At 33.2% G+C, this 13962-nt stretch overlaps 1 protein-coding gene across 1 annotated transcript in view; it reads right to left on the minus strand.

Moving 5' to 3' along the window:
• Positions 1-5883: 5883 nt before the first annotated feature.
• The window catches only part of LOC139523908 (inositol 1,4,5-trisphosphate-gated calcium channel ITPR3-like), a 106448-nt gene continuing 98369 nt past the window's right edge, over positions 5884-13962 (minus strand). The window contains exons 62-68 of the mRNA XM_071318302.1: positions 13501-13624; positions 12272-12447; positions 11801-11953; positions 9750-9827; positions 8864-8983; positions 7830-7967; positions 5884-7064 (exon numbers count right to left, since the gene is read on the minus strand). Coding sequence (XP_071174403.1) covers positions 6237-7064; positions 7830-7967; positions 8864-8983; positions 9750-9827; positions 11801-11953; positions 12272-12447; positions 13501-13624 — 1617 coding nt within the window. The 3' untranslated portion in view covers positions 5884-6236. The remainder of the gene's footprint in view (positions 7065-7829; positions 7968-8863; positions 8984-9749; positions 9828-11800; positions 11954-12271; positions 12448-13500; positions 13625-13962) is intronic.

Here is a 13962-nt window from a genome sequence, read left to right on the forward strand (position 1 = left end):
GGACCTCGTAATTTTAGTATTATAGATATGCCCCCCCTTTCCCCATCATACATGTGTATAATTAGTAGCACTTATTCTCCTCTACTGTAGCGAAATCCCAAGCAAATTTTAACCCATGGGTTCTCGTTAAAAGGTTAAATATTATTATTCAAAACTTATGTTTATCATATTTGTCAAATGTTAATCTTACTATTAAACCCCTTTATGGTTTTATAAAAAAGACAAATTTATCAGGGTTTTCAAGAACAAAAGAGGGACGAAAGATACCAAAGGGACAGTCAAACTCATAAATCTAAAACAAACTGACAACGCCATGGCTAAAAATGAAAAAGACAAACAGAAAAACAATAGTACACATGACACAACATAGAAAACTAAAGAATAAACAACACGAACCCCACCAAAAACTAGGGGTGATCTCAGGTGCTCCGGAAGGGTAAGCAGATCCTGCTCCACATGTGGCACCCGTCGTGTTGCTTATGTGATTACAAATCCGGTAAATAGTCTAATTCAGTAACATGCAAATATTTCAGCATCTCCAAAATTAACATTTTTCCAGAGTGTTTACAAAATGAGTGAACGGGCAGGTTATGTTGATGCTTTAAGAAATAGATAGATCAGATCGATCATCATTGTGTAAATTAAGAGTTAGTGCTCATAACCTTGCCATTGAAAGAGGGAAATATTTTAAAGTGCTCAGAGATCCGAAAGAATTTGTCACCTGTAAATGAATAGCACATGCTGCTACACTGCAGATGTTACTCCTGTATTAGAGAGACTTTTGTATTAAAATTGTTAAAGATTACAGGAAAAAATATAACCACAATTGTGCGATAAAAATAAATCTTACACTTAATAATACATATTAAAAGGCACTAAAAGTACCTTCCTCTTTCGTAAAAAAATTGTTAAAATGCACTGAGAAGTAATCTATTGCAATAGATTTTCATTATGCCTTTAATTTTTTATTCACATTTATATATAATTGTTTGTATTTTACTTCCATGTATTATATAGTTTATCCATTCGATCATTATCATTTATTGTAAATGCGTTTGTGCCAATAAAATATTGTCTATTGAGTATTGTCTATCAGTAAAATTGAGAATGGAAATGGGGAATGTGTCAAAGAGACAACAACCCGACCAAATAAAAAACAACAACAGAGGGTCACCAACAGGTCTTCAATGTAGCGAGAAATTCCCGCACCCGGAGGCGTCCTTCAGCTGTCTATATGTCTATATGTCTCTGGTTTCATGATGTCAAAGGTTAATTTGTCTATTTTAAGTGTTATATATAATGCCTATTGTTGCTTGTATCATTCTATATATGGTCAATAGAACTTAAAGAGGGATGAGTGCGTTCATGCATCTGCTTTCCCGTAGTTTCCTATTTTATTTTCGAAAAAGTGTTCGATATTGAGCCTGCCAGGTTAACTAAAAAATCATGATACTCCTGGTTTTCACTGTATAGGGCCACTCTTCAAATTTGCTTCTTGTTTTATAGATGAACCTCCTCATAGGGTTTTTGATTAAGTTATTACTTGACCGTTTTTAAATGATTATTTAATAACTCACTATTATTTGATAATCTAGGGCCAAGTGAGCTTTTCTCATCACTTGGCGTCCGTCGCCCGTCGTCTCTCGTCGTCCGTCGTCGTTTACTTTAACAATAATCTTCTCCTCTGAAACTACTGGGCAAAATTTAACCAAACCTGGCCACAATCATCATTGGGGTATTTAGTTTTAAAATGGTGTCCGATGACCCGACCAACCAACCAAGATGGCCGCCATGGCTAAACATAGGGTAAAATGTAGATTTTGGCATATATCTCTGAAACCAAAGCATTTAGAGCAAATCTGACATGGAGTAAACGGGAACGCGCGTCTGACGTATTAAATTATAATCCTGGTACCTTTGATAACTATTTACACCACTGGGTCGATGCCACTGCTGGTGGACGTTTCGTCCCTGAGGGTACGAGGTTGACATGAATATCAATTATATGGTCATTTTATAAATTTACTGTCATAAAACTTGAATTTTTTGAAAAACTAAGGGTTTTCTTATCCCAGGAGTAGATAATCTTAGCCATATTTGGCACAACTTTTTGGAAGTTTGGATCCTCAATGCTTTTCAACTTTGTACTTGTTTGGCTTTATAACTGTTTTGGTCTGAGCGATGAGTCTTATGAAGACGGAACGCGCGTCTGACGTATTAAATTATAATCCTGGTAACTTTGATAACTATTTACACCACTGGGTCGATGCTACTGCCGGTGGACGTTTCGTCCACGAGGGTACCACCAGCCCAGTAGTTAGCACTTCGGTGTTGACATGAATATCTAAGCCGTCCACTGATGGTGGACGTTTCGTCCCCGAGGGTATCACCAGCCCAGTAGTCAGCTCTTCGGTGTTTACATGAATATCAATTATATGGTCATTTTATAAATTTACCGTCATAAAACTTTGAATTTTTTGAAAAACTAAGGATTTTCTTATCCCAGGAGTAGATAATCTTAGCTGTATTTGGCACAACTTTTTGGAATTTTGGATCCTAAATGCTCTTCAACTTTGTACCTGTTTGGCTTTATAACTGTTTTGGTCTGAGCGTCACTGATAAGTCTTATGTAGACGAAAGGCGCGTCTGGCGTATTAAATTATAATCCTGGTACCTTTGATAACTATTATCAGGTCAGATGAATCAGACAATGGGTTGTTAGGTTGCTGCTCCTGAATTGGTAATTTTAAGGAAATTTTTGCCGTTTTTTGTTATTATCTTGAATATTATTAGAGATAGAGATAAAATGTAAACAGCAATGATGTTCAGCAGAGTAAGACCTACAAATAAGTCAGCATGACCAAAATGGTCAATGGACCCCTTAAGGAGTCATTGCCCTTCATAGTCAATTCTTAACAAGTCTCATTAAAAAAAATTTACAAAATATTTTCCTCTGTAACTACTAGGCCAAGTTCGTTATAGATAGAGATAACTGTAAGCAGCTCAGAATGCTCAGTAAAGTAAGATCTGCAAACACATCACCATCACCAAAACACAGTCGTGTCATGACTCCATCTATCCTTTGTTTAATACGCACATAGATCAAGGTGAGCGACACAGGCTCTTTGAAGCCTCTAGTTTATATTCATCTGTTTCCTTTTTAAGGTCCTTCGATCACATAGCTCCTGTGGTTTTTATGTACATTGTGTGTTTAAATATATCCCTCGAGTTCAAATTTAGTGATTGAGAGAGTTGCTGATGATGATAAACCAGTAAACGGTTCGGACGCACCCAATTTATAAAGTGTTATAACGATTTTGCAATAATCATATCGCAATGACAGCTGTTTTTTCTAAAGTCATGAGATAAAAACAAATCTTCCAGGAACCACACAGACTTGGTTAATTCGTAAAATAATGACAATATTTTTGTTAGGTAAATCAAGATTCTGAATTTGACAGCTAATTGAATGGTTTGATAAATATGTATTCTAACAAATACTGTTGATTTTAATTAAATGTTATGATAAGATCTCGAGATCTTCAATACAATTGTGATTTTAATCAATTCTTTATTTTGTTTTTCTTTTAAGTTCAAGAAGAGTTGTTTTCAATTTGTTTTCTAGAGCGTCAATATATAACTATGGAACGCGTAAAGCACATTAACAGATAATCACAGTTTATCGGCGACAATGATAGATTATCGGTCGACCATTATAGATGTACGGCGTAGTCGGGTGTTGGTGGCTGGCGTGGTCTGTTGTACTGTACACTTGACAACTCCTGTTATCCTGGTATACATCACTGGGATACAATATACGCATGTTATGATATACAATGATAGTTTGTTTAGCCACTGCTCATCAATAATTTTGTTCAGTTAATAACCATTCGTCAATGCATTTTTTTTTAATATGGTAAAACGTTGTGACAATTGTAATGGTGGTAATCATGGTTTTCAATCCTTAATAGCAACATACCTACACCATACCATATAGAACATCGTAAGACTGTTTTACTTTTCTATTTGGAGTCTTTTGGGTTTTTTTTGTGTGCACTGCATCTTTTTATTTTTTTGTCTGTCTGCCGAGACTTTGACTGAGTTTCCTTGATGAAAGTTATCAATAACTAGTGTTGTAAGCACAGGGATCATATAATATATTTATCTACATATCCTGTTGAAATTGCAATAAAAGGATATTAGATACAAGACAAATATGTCAGATTCATATCTTATCCTTTTTTTCATGTTTTCCATTTTTTAAACTCAAATTCTGGATTTTTTAGCCATTTATAATGTAGTCTGTGTCCATCATTCTCTATATATATTCTGGAAACACCATATAGATCCTCACTTATCGCGTAATAAAATCAGAAGCTGAATGAACTTAACAACTTTAAGAAGGAGAATGACTGAAAAAGATGCGGAAGACAATAAAGGGATATTCAAAGTCATTACTCGAAAACAAGCTTGCAATTACAGGCAAAAAAATGAAAGAAAGAAAGAAAAAAGACAAAAAAGACAAACATCAATTTACAAACACTACTAACGACTGAGCAACATGAACCCAACTAAAACTGGGGATAACTTAGGTTCTTCGGAAGAGTAAGTAGAAGAAATCATGTTAGCAGACTTGTGGTCGCCGACATGAGTTGTTTAAATATTATTGTTAACCAACTGTTATGGATCCAAAAAATAATCACACATAAACTCTTTTTAGAATGTAAATATCAGTCAAAAAATTAAAGTAACTAACATGGATAGCATAAACGTTTATTGATACATAAGAAAAGAGAAAACAAATCCAGTATAGTTGAATTAATCATTTAAGCCTTGGTACCACTGATGAATGCTACAATTTCAGTTCCGATTCAATCAAACATAAAAGAATAGCATATAAAAGATTATCGTGGTATTGACAATACACATGATACACGTGCTTTATGCAAAAAAAGGCAAATATAATTACGACTAATTTTCTCCAAAATATAAATGATTTCGTACTTTAATTGGACTTAATAACACACAATCTAATAGTCTCTTCGAGGAATATTGCACATTTTAATGATGAGGAAAACAAAACATGTGATTTTTTTACTGGTTTGTTTTTGGCTTTTTAACTATTTCGATCTGAGCGTCACTGATGAGTCTTATGTAGACGAAACGCGCGTCTGGCGTATAAAATTGTAATCCTGGTACTTTTGATAACTATTGTTTTGATTCATGTTCAAGTCAACTACCGTAATGGATAAACGCATGTGTACTTTTTTAAGCATTGGTTAAGATGTCTTGAAACATTCAAACAGGTATTTGTGATAGCACATTATTTTCAATGAACAGGTCATAAAGGATACTCATTGCCTACGAATGTAATAAATATATACACAAATATTATCAAAATCTATTAACAAACACACACATGATCTTCATATATCATATGCTATTGAAAAGGAATTATAAAATTCCAAAACAATTTTTAGGCTTCCTCCTAGCATTATATTCATGAAACACATTATGTTCAATCAATGGTGATCAACCATGGAAATGTTTGTTATATGATCAACGAAAATAAGTTAAAATATTAAAATTGGTTACAACATTAAATTAATTGACTTTAAGTTTTGAACATTGATTAATATAATTTGATACTCTAAAGATGAAATGCAAGTAAAATTGTGCAACATGGTGACGTTGAAATATAGTATACCATTACATTATCTGCATGCAAAGTGCAAAATAGACTACTAGTATGTAAACATTTTGGCTTTGATTATATATTAAATGAAAGAATATGTGAATTTTGTAACCGAGATTATTGTATTCTTACTATTGAATCCCAAATACGACCAATCTCCTTATTTTGATATTAATCAAGAACTCTAATATTTATTTTAGTTTATTTTTACTGTGACAACATGTATATCCTCATCAATTTCGTGTATGTAATATTGACGACTTTTTGTGTCTACCATTTCAAATGTAGGTCCTTTAGCCTGCTAACACATGCTATAGTCTATAGACGCGATACATAAGTGAATTAAACATCACATTTTCAAGTCAGCGAAAGCAAACATTCAGACAGTTGTGACTTAAGTCACAACAACCTACCAGGCAACACCTAAGTATGTATGTAGTGACTTTTATATCATTATTATTGAATTGAATTGTCCATACACAATTCTTTAAGTCACTCAAAATTATATATCATCTGTCAGATGAACATTTGAGGTACCATATCAATATCGAGATTCCCCTCTATATTCACTACTATGTGTGCTGTCTGCATCTCTGTCTCTATCACCTGGGTGGTCGAACTCTGGAAGGTCAAACAACCCTTCTACCGATTCGGGTCTAAAATCGCTAGCTCTTCTATCTGTGCTTCCTCGACGATCCATGAAAGACGGCGGAGGTGGTGGGAATGCTTCTGATTCAGGGAAGAACTGAATACCACCTCTTGGACTTGTTGTTCTGCTTTCCTGCCATCTTGGACTCAGCATACCACTTGTGATAGTATCTCGTCTGGTTAAAGGACTAGGTGTTATTGGTCTTATTTCTCCATCACTACCCTGCCGAGACCACGATGGGCTTCTCAGTCTATCTTCATACCTTATCGGACTAACACTGCCAAGATATAGATCATCATCATCATACCGAGATGGACTTCTTCTCCTCAATCGATCATGTTCCATCCTACTTGGGCTTCCACTTCGACTCCCAATGGATGGTCGCCTGTCATATCTAGATACAACAGGCAAAGGCGATAACAATTCTGATTTATCTCTTCCAAGCATACTCGTTGCAAGTCCTACGTCACTGTACCTTCTAGGACTAGTTCTTCCACTTAATACACCTGATTGAGGATATGTAGGTTTAAGGTATTGTTGTGGCGGTGCTAATTGAGTAGTGGGTTCATCACCTGGTAGCTGGGGATAAATCATTCCCGTCAGAGGATCTTGTTCGGCTGGGGCTGGTAATTTTGCACGTCTTCTAAATGACCCTAGTCGATGTTTCTGCTCCCAAACTTTTTGTCTTACCCTTTCTTCACTCCGTTTCTTCTCAAGTTCCTATAATAAATAAAACCTCGTAGTGTTTAAAAAGGAGATAAACTGCGAAGATAATATGAACATCAACTTATAATTTTATCTAAATATTGGCACCTGAAGATATATACATTGTTTGTAATTGCTTACTTCTAAGTCATTTTGTGTCTGGTGGAAAGTTGTCTCATTGACAATCATAACCCATCTTCTAATATTTATTCATATAAAAAAATTAGATATAAAATTTTGTAAGTGTCTCGCCTACTTTTGGTGTTAATCACAGGATCAACAAAAATGAGGGAAAAAATATTCCTCTTGATACTATCTTTTGATTGTGAGAAGCTTCTGTCCAAGTTTGGTACAAATACAAAATAGTCACGGTAAGCAAGTTATTTAAAAAAAAATCTTAAAAAACCACAGAGTGATGTTTCCTGGCAGAAAATTTAAGAAAGCTATTAAACTTTTCAAAACTTAACCACAGAGTGAATGTAATGTTTCCCTGCAGAAAATCTAAGTCCATTTAAAAGTTAAATACAGATTTTTTTTTTTATTTTTTTTTACAAAATTTACTTCTGGATAATATCTTATGATCATAAACAAGCTTCTGTCCAAGTTTGGTACACATCCAGGATAGTTTAAGAAAGTTATTAAAATTTCAAAAACTTTAACCACAGAGCAAATAGTTGTGGACGCCACCGCCGATGACGACAACAACGACGCCGACGGAATGAAGGATCGCTATGTCTCGCTTTTTCGACTAAAGTCGAAGGCTCGACAAATAGGATTTACCTCTCTTCTTTGTCTTTCTACTATTGATGTGACATGATAAAGGAGATCATCGATCTTTGTTTCTGTGGAATCCTTGCCCATTCCTGACAGTGATAGAGCCCGATCTAACGGGAAGAAGTCGTAGTTTTCTTTCAGCAACTGAAGGTAAAGACAATAAGACAAAACATATGAAACATTACTTTTTTTTTAAAAGAATACGAAGCAAATTAATGACTTTATAATGAAAACAAAAACATGTTGTATTAAATTTTGATGTTGGAAATTATCTTTATCAATATGTTTACAAAGATTGTTAGAATTAGAACCCTATTTTGACACGTCTTTTATCCACTTGATATATTCCACATTTTTTGCTATACCTTATTAAGGTAGATGTGGTGTCTAAATTATAATCCATAGAATTTTTTTAATAATTTGCCAAAATGTAGTTTATAAAACAAAATGATGAAAAGAATGGGTCACCGGGCTTATTTTAACTTTACACGTTGTTCAAAATTGACAAATTTTGTATAGATTATGCATGGAAAACCCAGTTTTCTGCAATAAAGCGCAATTTACAACATAGAATTTTGAGATAACATATAAGACGATGGCTTTAATAGTATGCTTTTAGTTAAGAAAAAGAAACAATGGGGTCACTGGACCCGTTTTCTTGCTAAATTATAAAATAGGTAAATTCTAACACATTCTATTGTAATAATACCTTAATCTGAATTATCTGCCCTTGCAGCATTTGAATTGCCTCCCCTTATGTGGCAAAGTTGGAAAAAAATTGATCAAACAAAAGTTTTCTGTTTTTTGTAAAATACAACCATAAATGATAAAACATGTCATTTTCTATATCGAAGTGGAAGTTCTTTCACATGAATTACCTACTACTCTAAAAAATTTGCACATTCTATTAAAGATCTTGACCGTGTTTTCTGGTATTTCCAAATCCAGATGGAGGATTAATTCTATCTACCTTAAATAGAATTAATATAAAAACGTAATATGTACCTACTAGAACCCTGCACATAGGCAAGGATACTTACCAATTTGTAAACATACATTTCCAGTGCTGTGTAGTCATTTACTTTTGTGCCATTCAAATGAATGAAGAAAAAGACATATGCCCACATGTTATGCTCATGTCTTACATGATGATCAAAGCCCTGAAAAAAATGCACAGTAAACTTTTCTTTATTTTCAAGGACAAGACACGATTTATTAAGAAACTAATTTGTCTGTTTGCAATGTTTAGACATCTTTGTCAATATAATGGAATTTTACGTTTCTGTGTGAAGGTAAGCTAGCTATAAATCCAGGTTTAATCGAACATTTTCTACATAAGACAATGCCTGAACTAAGTCAGGAAAATGACATTGTTATTTTAAAATTCGTTTGATGTGTTTGAGCTTTTGATTTTGTCATTTGATAACTTTTGAATTTTCCTCGTAGGGTCGGGAATATTAGAATTTGGTATTTTAATATGAGAATAGACGTATATTTATATAAATCTAAGGTTATCAGATAATTTACACAACAAAAAGATCACAATATTATTGTCGTTTCATTTATTAAGGTGAAATGAGCTCATACCTTTGCAAAAAACAAAACTATAATTATAGACTAAGTAAACTAAGTTTATTTGACATAATTAACTGAACAGGCTAATGCCGCTACAAGGCAGCACTCGCACCCGCAAAGTGGAAAGGGATTAATATAAGTTGCAAAATTTTCCCAAGTTTCCCAATCCACTATAAATAAATATGTTTAAACTAACTGAACCTACAAATCAAAAGTAGACAAAAATACAGCCAATCCCTTCTTTAAACTAGCCATTATTTTAACTAAATACATGACCAATACGCGAAAAGTTAAGAAAATATGAAGTCTTTCGATGGTGATAAAAGTCGTAAATGCTTAATAAATGGAAACCTTTCCGTGGTGCTCAAAGTCATAACTGTTTCTGCTGCATATGAAACAAGTATCACGCATGTCCGCCTCTGAAGTCCACTGAAAAAAAAGATATTATAAGTATGTCAATTATCTATTATGGATTTCATCGCAATCATGCCACAATATGTTGCAATATCAAGTTGTTCACTGATATGGTGCAAAAAAGGAAACAAGGATCTGTCGTTAATCATTTCACAAATAAAATCTGTTACTTCCATTAAAAAAATCATGTAACATAAAGTAATCACGTATTTTAAACGATTTTAGACTAATCTAAAACTAACCTCTCACAAGAAGAGTTAGATTGTTCTGTTTTACTTCATTAGGTGTTGAGGCTCACAGACGTTTAGTGTTTTGCTTCACGAATAGGAAACAACATTTCGGAATAAAAACGTGTCGTTGGTGCGCACTGGGGTCTTATCATAAGTTTCTATAATTTACATGTTACATTTTTAGAGATAGAGATGTGAGATGTAAAATGTGTAGTTGAATCATTGTTTCAAGATAGTTTTCATACACTATTTATTTAACAGTTATAACAAACGCTATTGCTCAATTGAAAAATCGACTTACCATCTCATTAAACAGAGCTTTTTATATAAAAATGAGAATTGTAGATATACGGTTTTTGTTTTATGTTATAATAGTTCTTATTTTGCAAAGAACCACACTGATTCTATTAGCAAATACAATGAAGATGATATAAACAAATGCTGGACTCTTTGATCGATAGTATATTTGTTGAGTTTGGAGGATTGATATTTCAACAGATAGTCGGTACTCCCATGGGATCTAATTGTGCATCCTACTGGTCGATTAGTTTTTATAATCGTATGCAGCAGAATTCATTCAAAACATTTTAAAAGACAAAAAGTAAAAGCGCCTTGCAAAATTCTTTGATTCTTCTATCAGATATATTGATGATGTCATTTTACTGATGACTGCATCTCATATATCCCAATGAAGTTGAAATTAAGGATAATACTGATACTAGAAAGACTGCTCTATACCAAGAGCTTTTCTTTACTATTGACACTGATGGACGACTTCACACTAAAATCTATGACAAAAGGGATGATTTCAACTTCCAAAGTATGATTTTTTTGTTTCTCAGTAGTAACATGCCCTTTGCCCCATCGTATGGTGTTTATATATCTCAATTGTTAACTTATGCTCGTGCATGTTCATACTATACGGACTTCATATATGTGCTACTTAAGTAAAAACTGGCCAAACAGAGTTATGAAAGGAAAAGATTAAAAATGACACTCCAGAAATTTCATGAACACCAAAAATGTTACAAATTGGTTGGTCCATACGATGTGTCTGTGTCCAAACTAACTAACGACATTATTACCACGTCTTAGATTGTGGATTACAATTAACGTCGTCTAGTCTGATAGGTATCGAACCTGATATGTTCCTGAATATGTCTGGTTTGCTGAGTTTGAATTTGCATTGCTATAAGACGTAATTAAGCGAAAAACAAATCCGGGTCACAAACCAAAACAGAGGGAAACACAACTACAAGTTTCCCTCTGTTTTGGTTTGTGACCCGGATTTGCTTTTGCTTCATTGATTTATGACTATTGAACTGCTTTTATTTGTCTGATATTACAGTTGTCTTATGTTTCATTTTCTATATGTATGTAAAAGTTAAGATAAAAAATCAGCTATTTCATCTAATATATATATGATTTTCAGATTAAAGCATCAGTATGCACAGGAATTTTTATTCACACAAAGTTTTGATTTGGAAGAACAACCAACATTTGTATGTGCAGTTCAGTGTGTTTTTGTTGTTCCGTTGTTTTTATCTTATAGTTGATGTGTCTCCCTCGGTATTGATTTGTAACCCGGATCTATTTTCGGTTAATCGATTCATGACCATTGGACAGCGATACATTTCTGTTGGTTGCTTTTATTTATAAATATTTGTTTGCAATTGCTATGTGTTTTTTGCATTACATGCTTTTGAGTTTATAATGTACATACAAGCTTACACATAAAGTTGAAATGCCTTATTTTACCTTAAGGTCCCTGAGTTCTGAGAATGTGTCCACAATGATACCAAATATTATGTTCAAACCAATAGTAGTGATGAATACGAAGAAGGAAACATGATACAGAACAACCCAACCAAACTTAGCAAACGTTGCTTCCGATTTATGGGCTTTCATTTCCTGAAAAGAAACAAACTTGTTTGATCCAGTGAAAAAATTTCACTAAGTAACGTAATATTTAATTAATTATTTTCATTCTGCATGCAAATAAATGACATTAACGGATGTCTTCCTCGAATAGACACATCTTCAAAGTATAGAATTAATGTCAACACATCGTAATTAACTTTCTCTGAAACCAACTTATTCTTTTAATTGATTCAATAAAAACAGAGAGCGTTGGTACTTTCAGAATGTTCTAGATAAGATTTCTTTTTGCATGTTTCAGTTTTAATGAATAGCATGTAAATCGATTGAACTTCATTATATATTACTCACCTCAAATAATTCCCCTATCAAACCATATCTAATAACTGTAATAGTACATTGCCACAACGAGGCACAATACAGATAGGATTCTGGATCGAACATGCTTCTCATTAAGGCAAAACTAACGATGGCATACAAATAAAACACAACCAAGCCAAGTATAGCCACCCATACTAATGATTTTCCTGCAAAAAAAAAGAAATAGTTTTAAAAAATGAGCCATCGTTTTGTGTATCGTATTGCAAAAACAAACTGTAAAATTGAACGTAAAATGTAAGACATGTAAGTTTAAGAAAATTGAATGATTCTGCCATTCATAATAGCAAAATTGTATCATTTATTTTTAAGATTCTTTATTTTTAAAGATTCAGTTTATTCGGGTGACATATTCAACATAATAAAAACAGTTTGATTATTGTAACCACATATCTATAATACTAAAATTACGAGGTCCAATTAGTCAGCCGTCATAACGTAAAACGACAAATCAAAGAATTCAACTTTAAATATAACTAATATAGTACAAAGGTGTAGATTAAAAATTACACCACTCCAGGCCTTTTGTTTTCCACGTAATTAATATTGCCAATAATTAAGAAGTTCCGGGTCGAGTCCGATACCGATACCAATAGTATATTCACCTGTTACCTATTACCTTATCTGTACGTTCCGCATCTGACAGGCGCACCACCAAACGGTGTGTTCAGGATTTATATGCTATATACACGGGTCATAATCACAGTTTTGACACTACTAAATTGTCAAATTGTTACCTATTGTACTATTTTAATCAGTACAATACGAATAATAAAAATCTGGAGTAAAAATAAGGCGTATAGGTACAGTTTTCAATTTGTTAGCGGGCATGGAGTAAAACAGCGAATCAAAGAATTCAACTTTATTTATAACTAATATAGGACAATGCTGTTAATTAAAAAATACTCCATTCCAGGACCTTTTGTTTTTCCAAATAATTAATATTATCAATAATTGATCGGTTTCAGTTCGACGTGTGTTCAAACAGAAAGATTTGAAAGCAGAGATTACTGTGTATCTTATAATCGGCATGACTTTATCAGATCACAATACTAATACTAAAATAAGGCTTGCGCATAGTTAAATACTTTAATTCAGTCACGGACCCGCGATATCACGGGTGTGTTCTAGTGAACAGAAAGGTTGCCACAATAAACTCTATGCATTTAAAAAAAAAGTTTATCGACTAAAACACACATTACCGTTCTGTGTTACAGCTTTTATTACTCCACTCAATAACTGATTGTTGTTCACTATGTTCAGCATGTGGAATGCAAAAAAATATCCATGTGCTAAAGTTCCACCAATAGATAATGCTAGGAATGCCTGAATTAATCAATAATATTAATATAAATGATATAAATAAACAGATATATTTTTGTTTGACATCCTTTTACATAATCTATATAACTCGATTAAAATTATAACCAAAATGATACTTCCTACAAGCCTGGTCATGTTAGCTCAACAGGATAACCGGCTTATTTGACCTCAAAATAAAGAAATACGATGAAACAAAAAAGCACAACACACATATGAATAAATAAGTTAATAGCTTTAAGTACCAATCTATTCATAAACTCGCGATAATGTTGGATGAAAGATTCATTTTTTAACTAACTATCCAGTTCAATATCATTTAAAATTGAAAAAAAAAAATAACG

This window comes from Mytilus edulis, chromosome 5, assembly GCF_963676685.1.
Source record: "Mytilus edulis chromosome 5, xbMytEdul2.2, whole genome shotgun sequence".
Taxonomy (NCBI): Eukaryota; Metazoa; Mollusca; class Bivalvia; order Mytilida; family Mytilidae; genus Mytilus; species Mytilus edulis.